This window comes from Symphodus melops (genome assembly GCF_947650265.1).
Source record: "Symphodus melops genome assembly, chromosome: 9".
Lineage (NCBI taxonomy): Eukaryota > Metazoa > Chordata > Actinopteri > Labriformes > Labridae > Symphodus > Symphodus melops.
The window spans coordinates 1805198-1826265 of record NC_136699.1 but is presented as its reverse complement, the minus strand read 5'-3'; the positions used below and the strand labels follow the sequence as shown (position 1 = coordinate 1826265).

Genomic DNA, 21068 nt, shown 5'->3' with positions numbered 1-21068 from the left:
ATTTTAGGTAAAAAACAAACAAAAACAAATTAAAATGTGCACCCTGTAGGGGCCCGAAACTTTTTTTTATGAGAGCACAATCCAACATAAGGAGGTGTGGCGAGCATGTGAGGTGGATTGGAAAACTGCTGCACAGTATGACAATAGAAAATCACTTGATTTTGTTAAGCTTTCTCAGAGTGGGGCCAAAATTGCACAGTGCCATCTGCAAAACAAACACACCCGGCTGAGCCGCACCAGGTGGTGGAAAATCCAGTTTGCATGACAAAGTCTCGTAACCAGCAGGAATGCATCTTTTTCCCCTCATGATAATAGTTTACCTTCCCCTTATAATAGTAATTAGTTACTAACAAGAGGACAGGTGTGGCTCAGTCTAAAGGTAAAAAGGCAGGCGCAGATGCACCACATGTCAGGCGATGGATGTTGAAGGTGGAAAGAAAATAAAGCAGGTAATCAGACTTCAGGCTTACAGTATTTCCCCCTGACTGACTAAATGTGAACCTCAGCGTGAAAATAACACCAGTCAATGATGTGAACACACAGCTGCTTTCAGCGCTGCATTCTCTTTCACTTTAACACCACGGGACATCTCGCAGGTCATCAATCAAGGATCACTTTGTTTTCGTGAAAAATCAAAAAGTGATATCTGCCTGAGGCTGACGTCCGTAAGCTTGTTTGAATGCATCAGTGCATCTGATACGAAAAATAATAGATGGAGGAGCTTCTCCGGTTTCTTCACGGCTCACACTTTCTGCCGCCGCTTGGAGATTCGACAGAGACAAAAGAGTCCAATGAATATAAATTGTTCAGGGTGGCCTTGGACCTGGACTTTTCATTGCTGCTGCGGAGCATCTGATTGGTGCGTAACTCCTCCCACACACAGCGACCCTCGCGCTCGTGCTCGCGCTCTGCACGCTGCACCTGTGCTGCTGCTGCTCGTGCGTCAGCTGGTGATGAAGACTCAGTCTGTCGCCCTCTCTCTTCCTCTCAGACTCTATGGCTGCAGAACGAGTCGACCCACTGTAGTGGCGACAGCTTCTCCTCACTCGGACGCTCCACTCCACTCGTGTCTTTTCTGTGAGGACATCATCAGCAGCGCAGAAACAAACTTTTGGTGATATTTTACGCACAGGGGGGGTTCATATTCTTTCAAGCAACCGAGACATTTTCCTGCTCCCTGTCCTTTTTGTTTTGTTTTAACACACAAAAACAACTTCCAAGACGTACCATGCAACTTTATGTGGCTGTGATGTTCGTCTGTGGAGTCTCGGGTAAGTTCAGCAACCTCTTAACTGTTGTGTTTAAAAAAGCCTCGAAGAAAAAATCTCAGTCAGTCAAATCTGCTTAAAAAAGAAATGAACTCTGTACAGGGAGGAGGAGGCTTTTCGAGCAATTTGAATTCTGCATGTGAGTGGACATGGGTGCACAATATCAACAGGGTGTCATAGAAGAATAATTCTGTACATTACTTAAGAGCTGCATCAGTGCTTAAAAAACAGTATTTACACCACATGTGATGCAAAAAGTCCGTCAGTGTTGTGAATTCTGTGAAGGTGGAAGAGATTGCAATAACTACGAGGAATATATAGCTTATAAAAAATATACTAATGACATCCTCTGTGTGTGCCTCAGTTATGGTCCTGTTTCATATGAATGTGCAGCCTCTCCAGTATAAATATGGTCGTGTGTAAGTCCTCTGTGTTTTGCGTGTGTGTATGTCTGTGTGAGATTGATTGTCTCTTTGAAGCTCTTTATAAATGTGCTTGCATTGTATGAGCAGTTCAGAAGCTCATCTATCAGTCATTGGAGGGAGCTGTTATCAGTCAGTGTCCAGCTGTGTGCTGTACTGAGGGAGCTCCGGTCTGAGTGAAGCCTGCAGGACAGCGTGCTGCTTTCAAGCTACCAGTCCTGTGTTGACTAAAAAAAAAAAAAAAATTCTCTTTTGTGGCATAATGACATATCCCGATGCTGTGAGGTCAAAATATTGCTTTCAATATTTATCAATAATCAGCTGAGTGTATTTCTGTTTCTGCACAGATGATGACAGACGGACATAGATGATCTATTATTTAGCAAATGTCACATTTTGTTTCCACAGTCTGCACAGAACCTAAAATATATTTGACAGTACAATGAAACTACATGAAAGACGTGTGGTACGTTCCCATTGAACCACTCAGCGAGCGAGTGCACACACACACACACACACACACACACACACACAGACGCACTGATGTGTTTTGTTTGCAGGATGCTTTAACAGATGGGACAAAACTCCTGCTCGAATGCTAAATGGACTTGAGCTTGAATAGCGCCTTCGTAGTCGCCACAGCAGGTCACACCTACGCACTCACACACTGATGGTAGAGGCTGCTGTGTAAAGTGACCATCAGTATTTACCCACCCCATTCATTCACATTCAGAACCTGCAGACGAAGCAGAAAGAGCCAGATGGGCTTTAGTGTCTTGCACATCGGATGTGTGGCTCCAGGAGCTGGTGACATCTGGACTCTAACGTATGTCTTTATTTTATTGTTATTTTACAGGGACCATGCATATTAAAAAAACACATTTCTGTTAAGATACAAGCCAAAGGGATCATTTTCATATTTTGTCCCTGGACAGATTTTATGAAAGGCTCCCTGGAAAATCAAAACAAATTCAAACATTGCTAAAAGCTACTAATAGAAACAAGGTGGAAGTAATTACCGAGCGCCAGCCGCCTCCAAAACATTTTCACATCAAATCAAGCATTTGCATTTCAGCTGTTGAAAAATATATCCAGCAAAGTGCATCGTTTTAAATTCCCCAACAGAAACTCTGCAGTGGAAAAAGTCAGTGGAGATGGTGAAATGTTTGCAGCCTGGGGATCTGATGTTTACTCGGGACTGTTTCTGGGTTAACTGCAGACTTTGCTCAAACTGAAGACCGGTTTACCTCGGTGCATCGGAGGGAGTTTAACTGAGGCAGCCTTGATCAACACTTAAAATACTGCATTGTGTGTCAGTTAAACTGGTGCAGCCACTGGCCAGCCAGTTAATCTGTGTCTCTAAAGAGAAAACACTAAACGTGCCCTGCTGTTTGGTTGTGCATGAAAAAGACAAAGATGCCTCCTGCTGTGAGAACCAAACAATAAAGACTCTGTTTATGAGCTTTTCTTCAGCAGCTCACAGATCAGTGCGTCAAAGATCTGAAGTAGACGACTGGCTGACCACGTCTGTGGTTTTCGTGACACCCCCCCAGCAGTGCTGGTTTGTGGGTCCTTATCAGCTTCTGTTTGGCTGAGCCTGCATTGAATCAGCGCTGGAGGCAGTCAGTGAGAGAGAGAGAGAGAGAGAGAGAGAGAGAGCGTCCAGCCTTCCAAATCAGTGTTTCCAATTAGTGCGGCCACTCGTGTGTTTTCAGTTCCTCTCTGAAAAGCAAACGATGTGAGGCTGACAATGTGAGCAAGCTGTATTGATTGAGCCTTTTATTAGACCGACGTTTGTTTCACATGTAGAGAAAGACTTCTGAATATTAATGGATCCATGTTTCCCTTGAGTTAAAGGAAAAGAAAGTTTCCCAGGAGGAAACCTCAGGAAAGGAAAGCTTGGATTCCATCATTTTCTTTGGAATATAAATGTGGGCAAAAAGTACATTTTTCTTCTTATGCATGGCTCACAACTCGCATCCATTAGCTTGCTAGCTTGGGGAAGACAGCTTATGGAATAAATTACATTGTATTCTATCCATCCATCCATATTTTAATTTAATGTTTGATGTCTTTTTTCAACACCAACTCAAATTCCCAAGCAATTGAATGCACCAAAAAGGAAGTCTTGACCTGAAGCCCCTGAAAGGTCATCGCTCCCTGAGATTATTTCCAATGGTTTCCAAAACTGCATTGTAGCCCAAAGTGCTGCTGGGTTTTAACAGAGGTATCATCTCGGATGCTTAACAAAACCAGGGTTGATCAACCGCTGAGCCACAGCGTCCTGCCGTTTCTTCCTCAGCTCTCACTTACAAAGTAACGAGTTAGGTGAGGATGCCTTCGTGCCGCTGTGAGACCACGCCCCCTGCTGAAAAGACCACGCCCCCTGCTGAAAAGACTCTGAGAAAACTCTTTTTATTCATAACAGACCTGCAGTCTGAGAATCTATTTTTGATTCTGGATTCATGATTCAAAGTCTTATTTTTGAATCAGTACATACTTCAGGATCCACTCCAGCCGTCTGTGAGACTGGCTAAGAGCTAGCGTTAGCACTTAGCAGGGAATAGTCGAAAATAAGTTATGAATCTATTCAGACTCTTATAAGAATCTGAATTTTTACTTAATTTTTTTTTTCTCACCTCAAGTCTTAACGACAAGATTCAAAAGATGTTTGAGGACGGTTCCTGTGTGACTGCCTTCATTACTTTGGAGTTGATTCACTTTCTATCCAAAGTCTCAACAGATTGCTTGAGCGTGCGTAATCCTTGAACTTTCAAAGCTCTTCCGGCTGAATTCATTATTTTTAATTTTTTTCTCGGTTGTGATGCAGGCATTGTAATCTCCACACATTACGAGAACGTCTGGCTCCAAGATAATTGCATGTTTGCCAAAGGTTTGAACATCTTTACTCCAAGGAACGCTGATTTATGTGGCATTTGTTGGAGGAGAAACCGACTCATTTTGGCCTCCTTCCATCTGGCTTGGTGTCATGCTGTGATTCATCAGTCGCGGCAGGCACGCGGGAATTTCACAGTCGAGTGCAGGCACTTAACTATAACCTCATGATGGAGATAATAATGAAAATAAGGGATATATAACATTTTGGGGGGCGGCTGTGGCTCAGTGTCTCCGGGGGGGGGGGTTTGATCCTCCGCTCCTTCAGTCACATGTCGAAGAGACACCGAACCTCTCATTTCTTCTGCTGCTTTATCAGCGGCCTGTAAAGGGATTAGATCCTACAGGTGGACACTTCACAAAGCAGGTGTGAATGTGTAGGTGTTGTGACCTGCGGTGTGAAAGAGCATTATGACCCCCGCAAGTGAAGATTCAGTGTGTTTCGGTGAACAGGCAGAAGACACATGCACAAACAGGATCCAATGGACAGGTGCTGACGGAGAGAAGGAAATCGTCTGCTGCCTCTCCAACTACCACACAAATTACCAGATTTGGTCTGCACCGGGATTTGAACCAGCGACCTTCCGGTTCCCAACTCTGAGATACTAAAGTAGTCAGAAGATTTGGTTGTTTTTGTTTGTGACCTCAACTTTTTGCACATGCTTAGAAAAAAAACCTCTCAGACATCTTAACGTCAAGTTTTAAAGGAGCAACCAGTAAAAATATCGTCTGAACTTTCTGTATCAAACAATCAGTTCATCAGGCGCTTAACAAAGACCTCATTGTTAAAAAAATATGGATAATATGCAGGAAGGATTTCTTCTTGGTATTCCTGTCGTCCACACTTCCTTACCGCTGAGGCGGAGGGCGATTGTCGTTCTGCTCCTGAATGCTCTGGATCTGATTGGACCAGAGAAGGTAGGCGGGGCTTTGAAGGCCGTTTTGGACGCCCCTGGGTTTGCCAGATATGAGAGCAGTTATCAGGTGAACAGGTGTCGCAGCGATGGAAGCGGGCAGTGGAACTGCTTCAGATAGAAGTGATTGTACCCGAGCTAAAAAGCCTTTTTTTTGTATCTTTGCTTTTCAAGTTGAGATGAGACGAAAACGAGTGAATCTGCTCAGTTCAGCTGAAGATCCACTCCTCATGTGAAGTGTAAGAGAAATGAGAAGCAGCAGAATTCTCTTTAGCGGTAGAATCAGAAAAAGACTGAAGTGATTATCTTGATCAGTAACTCAACGTTAACACGCTGCTGCAGTGCCTGATGTTGATGCTTCTGATCGTATTGCTTCCTTTATAAAACATCAACTATAACCACTACATCGAGACCTTTGAGCTCCATATCGCCTCCAGTGTTATAATCATTTGATGCCAGTGTAGGAATGCATTAGGCAGAGATGTTGCTTTTAAGAAAGATGGTTTCTGGTTTGAATCTTCATTTGGACGAGCGTTTTCTGCGTTATGATGTCACTTCCTCCCCGTGCAGGCATTCTTGCTTTCTTGATGTCTGAGTTTTGTCCTCCAGCCTTAAAAAAAAAAAAAAAAAAAGGCTTATCAGGTTAACGAGCGATCCTATTTTTATTTTCATTTGACCTTTTACTCTGCCAGGAACTTTCTCGTTAAAATGCAAAATATTTTTTTTTACCAGCAAGTCCCGGCCAAGACGTCTGAAGTTTGACTCAAATAACAAACAGTGGAAACTAAGAGGCAGCACATTTCACCAAATGATAAATTACATGATGCAAGGATTTATGAGCGTTTAATGAAAGACTCTTCATGCATTCTCTTCTCTGCACATTCGCTGGTCCAATGATTTAAAAACATCCAAGCTGACATGATGCTCTTTTATAATGTGAGCCTGGAGCTCAGACGAGGAAGAGGGAGCAGAAATATTAGAATCGAAAGTACGTTTACATATATAGAGGAATTTCTCCTGGTGTGTTGGTGCGAAAGAAAAAACGGGTACTCAAATGAAATAAGATATCAGGAGCAATGACCTAAATTTAAAATAGAATTAAAAAAAATGAAAATGAAGAAGTCCAGTGAGTGTTAATGTAACGCATAAAGAAACAGTTTGAGTCTTCACATCACTGTGATGTTTTCTGACTGTGGGGCTGATGACAGTCTGTGTTATTTGGGGGGGGGGGCATGATCATGGTCCATGTGACTAAAGGTGAAAGCTCCAGTCAGCTGGTTTTGAAGTCAGTGGAGAACATAAGAGTAAATAAGAAGGCATGTTATGTGCCATCCTTTAGCACTGAACACAAACCTGTCTCAGATGAAATGATTTTCCTAGAATCCCAAACCACCGACCAATGGGAATGTGGCATTTTCCCCTGAAGATGAGGCAGCATGTTACTGAAAAATATTCCCGCTGTCTATCCCTGAATTTCACACGTTTAAAAAGTGGAGATAATGGATGAATTGCACTGTTTTCATAAGACCCATGCACAGATAGAAACGCCTACAGTGTGGTTTTTTTGTACTTCCAGCTGATGATGCTGATTGCTTCTTTGTTTACTTGTTGTTTTATCGCGCTCCAAGCGTGGCGGATCCTGTCGAGCCTGAGCAGCAGCACTCTGGATATCATTAAGGAGCCTCATGGAGCAGGGGTCAGAGTTACCTGAGGTGATTACTGTGCACCGGTGGTGGGATGACTCATCCACAGTGTCGGAGACTGGAGGTGTATCATAAACCACCGTCATAAACAGACACTCCCAGTGTTGTCCAGTCATATTTTCACAGACTGTAAATATCACCGGACGCAGCCTGAGTGACGTCACCCTTCTGTTCCTGCAGGGGGCGCTGGAGTGCCATGGATGGCCGTCTCTCAAAACATTCAGCTCCAGCACAGCGTGTGCCGATCGAGACAGGAGCTAATAAGACCTTTTTAGCTTTTTTTATGACCCTTTTTTGTTGGTTGTTTTTGGGCTTTGTATGTAATTATTTTAGAGATACGAGAGAGAGAGAGAGAGAGAGAGAGGAATGTCATCCAGGGAAGGAGCCTCAGGTTGGATTCAAACCGTCTGCTAGGAGAAGAATTTAGTTTTTTGAAGCAGGCTGTAAACATGTTCATGTCTGCTGTAAAAACAGGCTTTTTGAATGGGTGTGTATGTGACTTCCTGTGCGTCTGCAGCCAGCCTCTAGTGGACACTTGATGAACTGCACATCCTCATCAGCTTCTTTTTCCAACATCGGAGGTTGCAGCTCGGACGATCCTTATCCTCTCTCGCCTGCTCCGTGCTAATGATAAAAATCCCTCTTTAATGCTTCCGTAGTTTTTGTTCCTGTCATGACTCATCACATGTTACATCACGGACTTCTTTACTTTGTGTCATCAGGAATCACCCAGAACAACGAGGTGTGGGGCGCCTCCTCTCTCTCTGGAGTCAGTCGCGACGAGAGGACGTGATTGAAATAGACGAGGAGGATGTGGATGTTTTGCAGCCAGGCGGTTTCCTTCAAGTCTGTTATTTTATAGGATTATATCTGCGTGCATGCTCTGCAGACAAAGATGAACCATCCGAGTAATGTTATTGATTTAAAGGTTCGGATAAATGTGGTGCTTTGGTTTCTCTAAAATGCTCATTTTGCATAACTGCAGACAAATTGCATAACCGCAGGCAGAAGTAAACAGGTCAGAGATGTATTTTTGATTGGATTAAATCTTTACAGCAAAGTGCTCCAGGACACAGAGGTCATATCAGATGTTTTTAATTCCAGCTGGATGATTATTTTTTTATTAAATTTGAGTTTTTGTTGCGTTCAATTTCACCTCGATTAATGAAGAAATGTTTGTTTTTGTTGTTGTCAAGATTTAAGATTCAGGCAGCAGTATCTGTCTGGAGGGACTTGGGTTCAAAACTGGAGGGTCTCTGGTTCAAATCCAGATGTGAACCAATCTGAAAATTGGTGTGGTACCAGTTCACTTTCTGAGCACTGCTGAGGAGCCCTTGAGCAAGGCATCACCTCCCCTTTGTACACTTGTGCGTAAACATTTCGGTTGTCGACCTTCACCAGGCAAACAGTCGTAGTTATGTATGAAACCACGCTGATAAGTGCGCCATACAGGATCTGAAGAAGCTTGACTCTTTCCTTAATTGGGTGTCGGTGCAGGGATGCCAGACGTGCTCTGACGTGCTCTCTGCAGCTGGATTCTGATTGGCTCGTCCGCTCTTCTCTGAACTTAAAGCGAGATAAGGCCGACTCCCCGTGGCAGATTAACGAGCAATTTAGAAATCAAGACAGGACGAGAGGAGGGACGGAATAATATAAGCTCACAGCGTGCGTTGCATATGACGCCTGTTTTTTTTCTCCAAGCTGTACTGTTTGTTCTATGTGGACAATTAAGAGTCCAAAGTTTACAAAAACAAGAATATCCACTCTCAACATGGAGCTCAATAAGGACACAGCAACAAGTCGTGTTAGCACCAATTCACTCAAAAGCTCCTTCAGACGATGACGAGGGCCATCAGTGACTCTCTGATGAAGGTGAGAGGCGTACATATTCATATGCTGGGATGTTCTGCTTTGTTTGCAGCACTAAACATCACAGAGGAGAGGGGTTCCTGCCCACTTGGATATTTCCCCTGCGGCAACCTGACCGTGTGCCTCCCTCAGCTCCTGCACTGCAACGGCATCGACGACTGTGGGAACCAGGCAGACGAGGAGAACTGTGGTGAGTCATTGTTTGTGCTAATATCACCTGCTTCTTTAAAACGGACCCCTGATCCGCTCTTGGTTGTCAGGAGACGCCTACATACATAGAAAAAATACAAAGCGTCCAAATGGCCCGATCAAACATGAGGGAGACGCTTTGTGCAACATGTAAATGTGTTGTATGAGACTGGAAGATACACTGGTCAGGGGCACGGATGACTTGTTGTGACGGGGACGGGATGGATGATGATTGGCGGTGATGGGGAGGTGGAGGGGCGTATAAAAACATCAGCATTGAAGGAAGTGAACAAGGCACAAAAAAGAACCATCTTCAAACGATGACAGGCTGACAGTGAGGGAGGAACGCCGTGCCCTTGGTTTGATGAGTGCCGCTGATGAGACAGCTGAGCACCAGATGTCAGCCCCAGAACGTGTCAGCAGAAACGTGAGCGAGCGAGCGAGCGTGAGAGGGATGAATGAGCACCGTCTGAACTCACGCTGCTGCTGCTTGAGTAGAATCATTTCCCCCCACACTTTATTAAAAAAGTTTCTGGATTCATTCGACATAAACGTTCTGGACGCGCTGGTCGCTTTGATAGCGGCCTTCAGCTCGCCTGTATTTTTGACTCTCGTGTCTCATCTTCCTCTTGGACAGGATCCCAAATTGAATCTATTGTGTATCGACTTCTGCACGCTGTTCCACCTTCTTTTGCTCTATTGTGATTTCTTATAATCCCTGTGCTTTTTGTCACTCAATCTTTAATCACTGTTGTCGTCTAGCAAACACTCATTTGAGTGACAGCAGCCACACACCGGCTCTAACCGCCCGACAAATTGGTTGAATTAACCCCTCAAGACCTGTTGTCGCAAATTTGCATCGAACCTCTTCCGCTCCAAATGCGGCCAAATTAGCGTCCGTATTCCTCCACTGCAGGTCGATGCACTTTCAATACAAACCGAGGAACCTTTAGCGAGCATCAGATTGTCACAGGAGCAGTCGGAGACATGCGTCATGAGGAACACTGTAACCACATTCAACCACATTCAACCACAAATTCACTCTGTTTGAAACCGTGAAGTGGACGCCACGTTGAGCGAGTCAGCTGAGCTGTCTGGGAGGTTTTTGTTCTGTTTGAGTGAAATGAGCCTTTCAAAGATGCAGCGAGGTCGTTCTTTTCAGTGGCTCACCTGCAGTCACACCTGTCGCAGTGCTATTAACACATTTTTATATTCTGTCACAGAAAGCCAGCTGCAGAAGCCACACATATCCAGCATCACGTTAGTGTGAGTTCACTGCTGGCTGACTCAGTGTGAGATGACAGTCTGCAGAGGATGGACCTCGCGTCACTCTGAGAGGTGTCGGCACTTTATTGGGACCCCAGAGTCGATCGCTGTGTGGTGATTAATCCCGCAGCAGTCGGCACTTTTTGTGGTGGGAAACCAAACAGCTGTCCTGATACCTTCTTGATGTGAGGCCACAGAGCAGGACAGGAAAGGAAACGGCTGTTTCCGTCTGATCATCTTTTTATTTTTGGATATTTGGAAAGGGACAAAGTTTGGTAACGCGGAAAAAAAACTTTAAACGTTAAAGAAATGTCATTTTTGTAAGCTTCGTGTTGAGTTGTTCCCAACGTACCCTAAATAAAGCAATCATTATCCCTGAAGGTGCAGTGTGCAAAGTCCGCCACCAGGGGGCTCTCAATCAAAGCAATAACATAAAGATGATGTCGAGGCTGGCGGGGAATCATGGGAGTGATTCCACCCCACCGAAAAGGAAGAATTCAGACGAGTAGTAAAGAAAACGGGTGAAACCGAGCGGAGGAAGAGATCGTGGTTACCAACGAGCGAATGTATCCGAGTGACGTTTTCTTTTTTGTTTTTTTTTTATCGCAGGAGCTTTTCGCACTTCCTCACGCAGCGGACTATAACGTAACAGCTGGTGTTTCCATGGCAACGATAAACATTTGTCTCTCATGGCACAATCAAATTAGGCATCTCTGTCTGTTTGACTGCTGTTGGAACTATTTGAGCAAACCAACAAATAAATAAAATAGTTTCAGTCTTTCATTATGATTTCAGACATTTTCATAGACAAAATCTACTTTTATCTGAAATAATTAAAGGAATATTCTGAAAAGGTTTCTGTGCCTTTTGCTGTAAAGATGACGCTTCTCAGATGAAGGTTGCGCTCTCAGGTGATCAAAAGGACTTTGAGAAAGATGAACATTTGTGTCTTTGGAAATCAAAACGTATTCAACGTTTTGTGCTTTTGGAAGGTTTCACAAGCGAACTCAAGAACTACTTTGATATCATCCATGTCAGCAGAAACACTTTGCCTGTCCTCATCTCTGAGGGTCACTGATCCTCTCAGGGCACCAAGACGATGAATCCCTCTGAATGAGTTTGAGGATTAAATGCATCAAACTCCTTTTTGAAGGATAAAGAAACTTGAGATTCCTGAGCTACAGATTGAGGCGAGATAAGTCATTGGAGGGAAACTTAAAAGCTGTTTTTGAGTTTCTGAATGAAGTAGCAGCTTTTGACAATCCGGGAAAAAAGAGCGGGACTCGTGTAAGAAAAAAAAAAAAAGAAAAAAAAGCAGCCTGCCTCAGAGGTCTGAGGAGAACAAAACACTTGTCCCAGTTGAAAACTGTGTGATCAGCAGCAGGCGGTGAGCGGTGGGTAATCAGAGCGAATCTCCATTTCATAGGGACGAGGATTTGATACTGAACCAGCCTGATGGGGTCTCCCCATTGTTCATACAGAGGATTATTCTGAAATCCCCAGGAAGCATTTCCTGATGAAAGGTGGGAAAATATCCACTGATGTGTAAATCACAGAGTTGACTTTGTTAATGTCACACTTCACTGTGAAATGTGTCTCACATTACAATCTCAGAAATCACAATCACACACAAAAGATCCGGACCGCTTCAGCACCATGGACAGAGCCCGATGCACATAATGCATGCAGCTCTGAGCGGGGCAACAAGAGTCAGCTGGGGCAGCTTTAGGACGGTTTTTTTCTTCCTGTCTAAAGAAAACTAAATGTGCAAACTGTGGGCCAGTGCCCCCCCCCCCCCCCCCCCCCCCCCCAATCCACAACAAGGGTCTGAATCTGAGGGGTGTTTAGTGTGTGCAGATACTTTAGTGTGGGTATTTGAATCTAGTCAGGAAGTGGTAAAACAAAGAAAAACTGTTATAATAACTTCTCCCTTTCAAAAGGAAGTTGTAGAGAATACGTTCATTTTTTAGTGTTTTTGATTTCTGCATCAAATCAAATGATCTCAGTCGTTCTTTCTCCAACGGGAGTGTGCAGGTTTTGTACGTATTGTTTCCAAAGTCTTCTCTCGACCTCTCTCTTATAACAGGAGTGAGTTCAGTGTCAGATGCTCCGTCATTGAAAACATCTTCTATGCTGGATTGACTTTTACCTTTTTTCTTTCATGTGGACGTTGATTCAGAGGTGGGCGGGTGTTTATCTAAATATATATCTTTTTCTTTTTCCTACCGTTCACCAAAGTGTCATCTAATCAGAAAAGATCCAACAGAAAAAGAAAAGTTAGTCGAGTCTTTGTTTCGCTGCATTCAGAGCTTCGTCCTTTGAGAGTCTTCAGATTTCACTTTGACCTGAAGAGGAGATGAAAGACGTGTCAACCTTCACAGCTCTTTGATAAGACAAACGGTCAAGTAAAACAATTCAACGCAGTGAGTCTAAAAATGTCTGAGCGTGGACCGTTGTGTTTTCAATCTCATCAGACGGATTGTTGTAATTCCTGGTGAAAATATTTGCACAGCGTGCTGAACCAAGACAGAAACAGCAGACGCTGTTTTAGCTGTTTTTATCCACATTCGATTGCTTCATCGATCAGAAAGTCAGCATGCCGAGGATGCTGCAAAGACCGAGGATTTGACAGCTCGGACACGTGCTAGAGTAAAGTATCTCCTCTAATGGTTTAGACACATTTAAAGACATAACATAATGAGCATATTTAAAAGAGAGGAAAGTGTTGTGCTGCTGTCGTCGAGCTCTGGAGACGGAAACTGGAGCCTTGATGAGAGGAGCAGGGAACCATGCTGGATTGCATGGCACCGGTGGATCTTATATTGTTTGCAACTTAATTTTATTCTACGTTTGTTCTTCAACAGTTTCCTTGTTGGGGGGGGGGGGGGGGGGGGGGGGGTCCAAGCAGATCTGGATTGCTGATCTGATGTTAGGACAAGAAAAAGATCTTCATAAGCATTCAAAAGAGCCAAAAATCTCTCCTAACATCAGAGATTGTTAAAACAGCAGGGGGGCTGGAGAGGCATATTTTCAGAGTGGGTGGTGACTGTGTGTGTGTGTGTGTGTGTGTGTGTGTGTGTGTGTGTGTGTGTGTAGCTTTGATGCAGAGTATAAAGATAACAAATTCTGACAAAAGAAGGCTGGGGGAGGAAATCTCTCTCACTGGTTTCATGAGTTCAGAGGACTCGCTTCATGAAACACGAAAACATCTGCTGAGTCACCGTTGCGTGTCAATCAATGCTAACGCTAATTTGTCTGTTCAGCAGACACAGCAGGTCTGTGTTTAAGAATCGAGCCAGTTAGTTAAAGAAGGGCTGTATTTGTAAAGTAGAACGATTCACGTCACAAAACAAAAACAAGGTATAGTCTTGAGAAAACTCGTTTTTTGTTTGTTGTGAAATCTGGCTGAAAACTCAAGTCATCAGTATGCTAGTAGCTGAATGTGGTTTATGCATTTCTCCTGAAAACTGCTGATTATCAGAAGACGCCGCCCTGTGAAGCTCCTCCGCTCAAATCCCTTTTATGCCTCTGCACCTGCTGAAGCCTCCTTCTTTCTGTGACTTCTGTTTGCACGATCCCGTGTGGATCCTAAGAAAGAGATCTCTCAGAAAACATCTAGAGGAAGTGGCGGCTGGTTGCATTTTAAGCTCCGCCCACATGAACTTCAGGGATTAAGATTATTCCGAAACACCTGAGCCCAACCGATATGGGATTTTTCAGGCTGATACTGAGGAGACACCCTGGTGGTCTCTGTCCTTACTGCAGCCTTTTTAAAGGTGCAATTCAAAATGTCATGCATAAAACATAAAGCATCCAGAATATCAGGCACAGACGTGTATTACAACCATGACATTTACAGACGGACACGAATTCATACCTTCTCCTCACAACATGCAAACTGTAATGTGTTTCTGTCTTCGGCCTGTGCTTCGTCTTTGCCTCCTTCTGACCTCTGCAGACTGATGTTCTATCAGTGCTGATGCACGTCAAAGCCCCTTTCTCCGTCTCTGCCCCGGCGTTCGTGTTTTACTTTAATCAGTGTGTGTGTGTGTGTGTGTGTGTGTGTGTGTGTGTGTGTGTGTGTGTGTGTGTGTGTGTGTGTGTGTGTGTGTGTGTGTGTGTGTGTGTGTGTGTGTGTGTGTGTGTGTGTGTGTGTGTGTGTGTGTGTGTGTCCACTGGCTCAGCAGCACAGTGCATCAGTTAACCTCAGAGCAGAGCGAGTGGGACTGGAAGTCAGACACTGAAACAACATTATAAGGTCCAGCTGATTTTCTGAATAAAACCCCACGACCTTCTCCGTGTTTAATGTGTGTTTAAACCACATGTATCGTACTCTCTCTCGTGACTCTGTAGATAGATAGATAGATAGATAGATACTTTATTGATCCCGAGGGAAATTCGTAATGAACGAAGACATGAACGAAGAGACTCCTCTGTTTGGGGAGTCGAGCTGGCCGGCGGAGCTGCGCTCTGATCGCAGCCTCGGGGAGCTGAGGGAGCTCATTTCACCACGCACGCCGATCTGCTGCAAGTCCTGGCCTTGAACCCTCTGCAGATTCACAGAGCTGTCGAGCCTTCCTCCTTATTTATGTCACATTTTTTAACGTTACGTGCTGGAAGTTGTTTCTCTTGCTAACAGACAAGGCGAGGTGCAGAAGTTGTTACAGGTTTTAAAATAATCACTTCAACCCTTTTTGAAGGTTTGATGAAACTTGGCAGCACTCTCTTACAGATGATTGGTGTGCTTCCTTTGTTTCGTGTTTCGTGTTGGAGGTTTAATCAGCCGCAGCTGTTTGACATCCGTTGGCTTCCTCTCCGCCAGGATGTCGCCCTGTTTCAAGAATGCTAATGCATTATTCTGATTGATTAATGTGCAGACTCGGGCTGCGTGATAGGACACTAAATATGATCAGGAGTAAGTTTGGGCTTTTTCTCAAACCCCCCCCCCCTCTGCTTGTGTGCTCACTGACGCGGAGGTCAGGTGTGTTGCATCACCCTCCAACAGCGAGCCTGAACCGCTGCAGTCATAAGTCATGAGGAGCAATGTGTCATATTTATGAATAGCTTGTGTGCAGTCACGTAGTCGTAAGGGAACAGCTGTAACTTAAAAACAAGAACACACACACTGCAGACTTTTAGGGTTTAGCGGCTTCGCGATTGGAGCTTTCTTTTAAACACTTGAGACGTTAAAATGATAATTCAGTGGACTCCTCCTCTCAGGCAGGATCCAGAGAAAGTACTTGAGTGAAAAAGTTTGCTCCAACATAAATATGCCTGGAGTGTTTTCTTTGGAGCCTGCCTGAGAGAAGAAGCTTTATTTTTAGACTTTGGGCTGCAGAGCTGCAGAATCACAACTTCAGCTTGTTAGCTAACGAGCAGCTTTACAGAGGAAGCAATTAAAAGTGATTCTTTAAGCACGGAACAACAGCTTCGATCTGTTAATGTGACAGCTTTAATCTGAAGAACAACTCCCTGCACATAAAATAATGATCACGCTCTTCTACTTCCAGTCCTGCGATCATTTGAAAGTCTCGTTGTTTCGTGCGACGGATCTTCTCGAGTGTGGGGATGCAGCTGTGAGACGGACACTCCCAGTTCATGTTTTAATGTCCAGCTTGGATCTCTGTTTTATTTAGATTGAGGCAACAGAGGATAAAAAACTTCACTCACTCACTCATGAAGGAAGGAAGGAAGGAAGGAAGGAAGGAAGGAAGGAAGGAAGGAAGGAAGGAAGGAAGGAAGGGGAAAAGGAGGACTCACAGTACAGGTGAAGCTACGATATGAAGATACAGCTCTTCATGTTTGTCTTTGTTTTACCTGGAGGTGTTTTTTTTAAGGTTTGTTATTTTACTTTTCTGTGCGTTTTTAATGTAGGAGAGTTTATAGAGTCATAAATCACTGAGAGAGACGCAGCCGAGCAGCCTCAGGTCGACTTCATCTCCAGCCGCTTGGAGCCTCCGCACATGTGACACACATACTAACCACTCTGCTTCCTGCACCCCGAGGTTTACGCACTTTAATTTCTCACTTGCAGCCGGGGTCACCTGCATGCACAGCCTCAAAAGGAGACGTCAGAGGCATTACTCACCAATGCCATGTACACACACTCAGATTTCTTGTGCAGACAAAGAGCTTTTTATTAGTAATAATTAGAGAACATCTCAACCTGACGGAAAGCCTTTGTTTCCACGCAGAACAACTTCCCTTCTCCTGGTCTGATAATCAACCTTAGCTCCATGTGTGAGCTTATAGATAGAGATTAACAGAGCTCTCACACCTCAGCCTCCCATTCATTGGGAGTCTTCTGCTCGGCTCCACAATCCCTTCCATTCCTCAGATGCGTTTGCACAATGGACCTAATGGCTTCATGAGTATTCCTCTAACCCTTGATGGTAGCAGCAGCACCATCTCTGTAGTGTAAGGTGATGGAAAAACCAATAAAGAAGAAAAAACTCAAAGAATCAGCCCGGCTGTGCTTGTACCACTCGACAGCTTTTTCTTCCTCTTTGATATTTGTGGATTCGCACAGTGCGAATCCTTCAGGCTGAATAAACAGGATGAGCGAGGAGTTCGATACAATTCTGATCCTTCAGACTGAACCTCTTAGGAATATTATTACCATCATGCTTTCTTAAACCCTTCAACATGAGGCCAATACGTGGTCGTCTGCTCCTCCGTATTTATCATCAATTCAATTAAAAAAAACTTTATTTGTCCCTGGGGGGGCGATTCAGGGCACACAGAGCAGCAAATAACGACAAACACATTTAACCTATCAATACGAATAAAGTGTAGAAGAAGAATAAGTGTCAGGATGTTAGTACAGGTTAGCATCCAATCACAGAGTTAGATACGACGAACAGCAGAGAGGAAAGTGTGTAGATGTTCGTACAAGTTAAAAACACACAAGTCACAGTTAGATTCAGAGGACAGCGTCGACGTGAGGTGTAGAAAGACATGATGATCATGATGAAAGCAGACATGTGAACAGGTGTAAATGATGTAGACATGCATGTATCAGATTTTTATTTGTTTATTTAAAAGGATCCCCATTAGCTGACGCCAAGACGACAGCTAGTCTTCCTGGGGTCCAGTCCTGACATACAAAAAAACAACAACAACAACACTTAGGCTATTAAAAATAAAGATAAAAACAATGAGATATAGAAAAGCAACATACATTTTCCTTGTGACATAACACAACCTTTCTCAATCAATAATCAAGGTGGTATTATGGCTTTGAGAACAAATCCAATCTTAGTCTCTTTTTAAAACCAGTTGTGAACAGGTGTAAATGATGTAGACATGCAGTAGACTGTTGAAACGGGAATAAATGATCAGATCAGATATTGATCCTCATGTTTAAACGACACCACAGAAGAATTACGCGAGCGATTTGTAAGACGAAACCAAACTGATTCCTGACTGATGCCGAGTTAAGACACGATCCCTCTTGTCTGTTACGATGGCGATCACACCGCCACACATTCGCAACGTGACGTTAGAGGGAAGAGGGGCGGGGCTTGATGACGCTCGGACAGACGGCTGTAAAGAGAGCCAGAGCTCTGCAAGCGTTTTCCTCTGTCAGCACCGACTTCATCATCGTTCTCTTCTTCGCTGCGTTTGTTTGTTTACGCTCAGGACTGTCGTGTGTGCACAGAGCTCAGAGTCCAGCGCCGAGAGCAAAAAAAAAAAAAAACCCGCTGTGTCGACTTTCTGTCCCACACGTGGACCTTATTTATCATTCATTGAGACACACGAGGCGGGACAAGAAGCGTTGTGTTGGGTGGTGGTGTCCTCCGTCTGCTGGATGGAGCTGTTATCATCATCACGTGTAACGTGAAGGCTGAGCTCAAACACACCTCACCTCTCATGTGCTCTGCATTTACAATCATTCATTTCCTTTAAGAACATCGACTCCGCTTGCAGCCTTCCGATCAAAACGTCTCTTTCCTCACACACGGAGGCCCCCCTTCCACACGAGGAGGCGTGTTTGCATCCCAGAGCGATGGCTCCCAGATAACTGAGCTCAGCCGAGGAGCACATTGACAGGCAGTTTGGGGTTTAAATGAATTTGCAGAAGCGAGCTCGTTCTCATTATTCATACTTTTTCCTCAGATGCTTGAATTAGGAGTCATTCTAGTGTGGTGCACGCCGCACTGCTATCATATCTGTTCTTCACACTTAATCCCTTCTTGCATTTGCTTAATTGCGACATTATGCTAATCAGGGAGCGGGGTGAGCTGCTAACTCCGTCGCCGTGCATAGAATCTGAGATAAAGAAAAGGTTTAAAAGAGTGTCACGTTTGTTGCTCGTGGTCGGGTTTCACATTTCAGCTCTTTGAGGTTTCGTAAAGGTATCAGCTCTCCTGTGCACGGCTCATATTTCTGCATCTTGCACTGAAATGTGATTTGCTGCTGATGAACAAGATACATATTTTAGCTCAGCTGAGGTTTTCGTAACGATTGCAGCAATCTTACGTCGCGCTCCATTTCTGTGTCTTACACAGATTCTCTCCTCTTAGTTATGAGTCGGTGGACGGTCGGTGAGGTGAATGATTTTGTCTTGGACGTGATGCATTTTGTTGTAAATGGCAGCATAATTGTATAGTGCTCTTATAATTACAATGTCCCCATAATGGGGGAGTGTTTTCCGTGTTGCTGAGCATTCAGCCTCTTTAGATGGAAACAACAGACGCGTGGGAGATTAGAGTTGTGTTTTCATACAGCGGTGATCCGAGGGTCAGTTAGGCATAAACTAATTTGGGGGACCTTCAACGAGCATTAATCACCATCACGTCTGCCAGAGAGTCCCGACGCCGTCTCCTCGTCCACGAGAACAGCGCGACACGGCTGGCAGGGCGTGCACATGTGCTGAGAGTTTTAAAATCTTTACAAAAAAATAAACAGAAAAGAATGTAAAGCTAGAATACGTGCACGTAAGTCATATGCACTGATGCAGATATTCTTCTGAAACAGGCGCCTTAAATAAATGAAATTTAAACCACTACTCTAAAATCTCTAAAAACATTTTTGTTTTCACCTCAAATCAGCGTTTAAATTAACTCGTTAATGATGATGGATGTGGCATGTGTTGTTTACAACTCAGCTCGGTGTAAACTGGATCTGTTCAGCAGTAATATGCAAAGGACACACGAACTGTCAGGGATGGTTTTAATAAAGCTTTAATATGCACATTGTACATTTCATAAAAGTTCAATAAAAACGTTAACATAATATTATATTATAATATTTTATCTGTGAGGTTCAGCACATCTCATAATGTTAAAACTCTGTATGCACACCACTGTACATGTCAAACCCTGGTTGCTGCCTTTCCTCCTCACCATTCTTATCTCGAAGGATGATTCATGTCTTCTCGTGTGCCGGCGCCTTTTCTAAAACATTCTTCTTGTTTGTGATTAATGTTAGCTGTACGTCTTCTTGCTTCTTAATAAGGTATCTGTCTGCAAGAGATATGGCAACGTCACAAAGTACTGAAAACACGACACGAGTAGAGCCAAAACAAATAACTCTGGAGAGAAAGTGTTTTCATGCAAAGTGCATCAAGAAGTTGATACAGATTGTGAATACTGTCACGTACGAGGGCCACACCATGACATGATGTGTATTTTAATGTGCTCAGAAATGTAACCCGAAGACCTCAAGGGTCTCCAGAATAAAAGGTCCTTACTCTAATGAATTAAAGTAGACATCCAGGCGTGCATGGGTCTTATAATAACCTTTACTTGATGCTGGAAAAAAAGACTCAACGTGGCTGCAGACTGCTGGACATCTCAGTGCACTGAGTCACCTGTGTGCATAACACTCACACACGATGCAGTAAGTGTCAGCATACACTGTAATTCTTACTGACGCTCAACAGTATTCTGCACTATTTCACTATAAATAATAAAGCAGGCTTCAGAGAGTTTAGCTACATTTTGCTAACATGCAAAACACAGCAGGTGCAGCGGTCACATGTCCTGTTTTATCCACTTCCCCATCTTCCTCTCACTCTAACATGCGTCTCTAGTCTGTCTTCAAACCTCCTATTGATGAGAAAAGTCCATCCTCTCCGTCTTCTGCCTGCTCCAGTTTTCAGAAAATGTCTGCTCAAACAGGCCGTTTGGAGATGTTCCCTTCATGACATCACAAAGGGCAGTAGCCCCTCCCCCAGGTGGGTGACACTCTCACAGCTAGGTGTTTGTTCTGCCCTCTGAGTCTGCCTTCTCACCGTAAACAATAGGACATGGAGCCAGAAAGCAGCGAGTACACCCGAGCCCTTCCAGAGAGGGGGCGTGGTCAGACACAGCTCATTTACATATTTAAAGCTACAGACACAGAAACAGCCTGTTCTGAGCAGGGCTGAAATAGAGGGGTTTATAGACATGATCAAACACAGGATCAGAGTGGATTTACAACAACACACTTCACACACACGTCTTGAACATAAATATTTGTAGAACATTTTGACTGAGCGAGATGATTAAACAAAAAATTAGTGCAAACCAGAATTTCCCCCCTCGACGATTAATGAAG

At 44.0% G+C, this 21068-nt stretch overlaps 1 protein-coding gene across 2 annotated transcripts in view; it reads left to right on the top strand.

Annotated features, from left to right (window-relative positions):
* Positions 1–1111: 1111 nt before the first annotated feature.
* rxfp1 (relaxin family peptide receptor 1) overlaps positions 1112–21068 on the top strand; it is a 55892-nt gene continuing 35935 nt past the window's right edge. For both annotated transcript variants that reach the window (XM_079351528.1, XM_079351529.1), the window contains exons 1-2: positions 1112–1271; positions 9124–9261. In XM_079351528.1, coding sequence (XP_079207654.1) covers positions 1229–1271; positions 9124–9261 — 181 coding nt within the window. In that variant the 5' untranslated portion in view covers positions 1112–1228. The remainder of the gene's footprint in view (positions 1272–9123; positions 9262–21068) is intronic.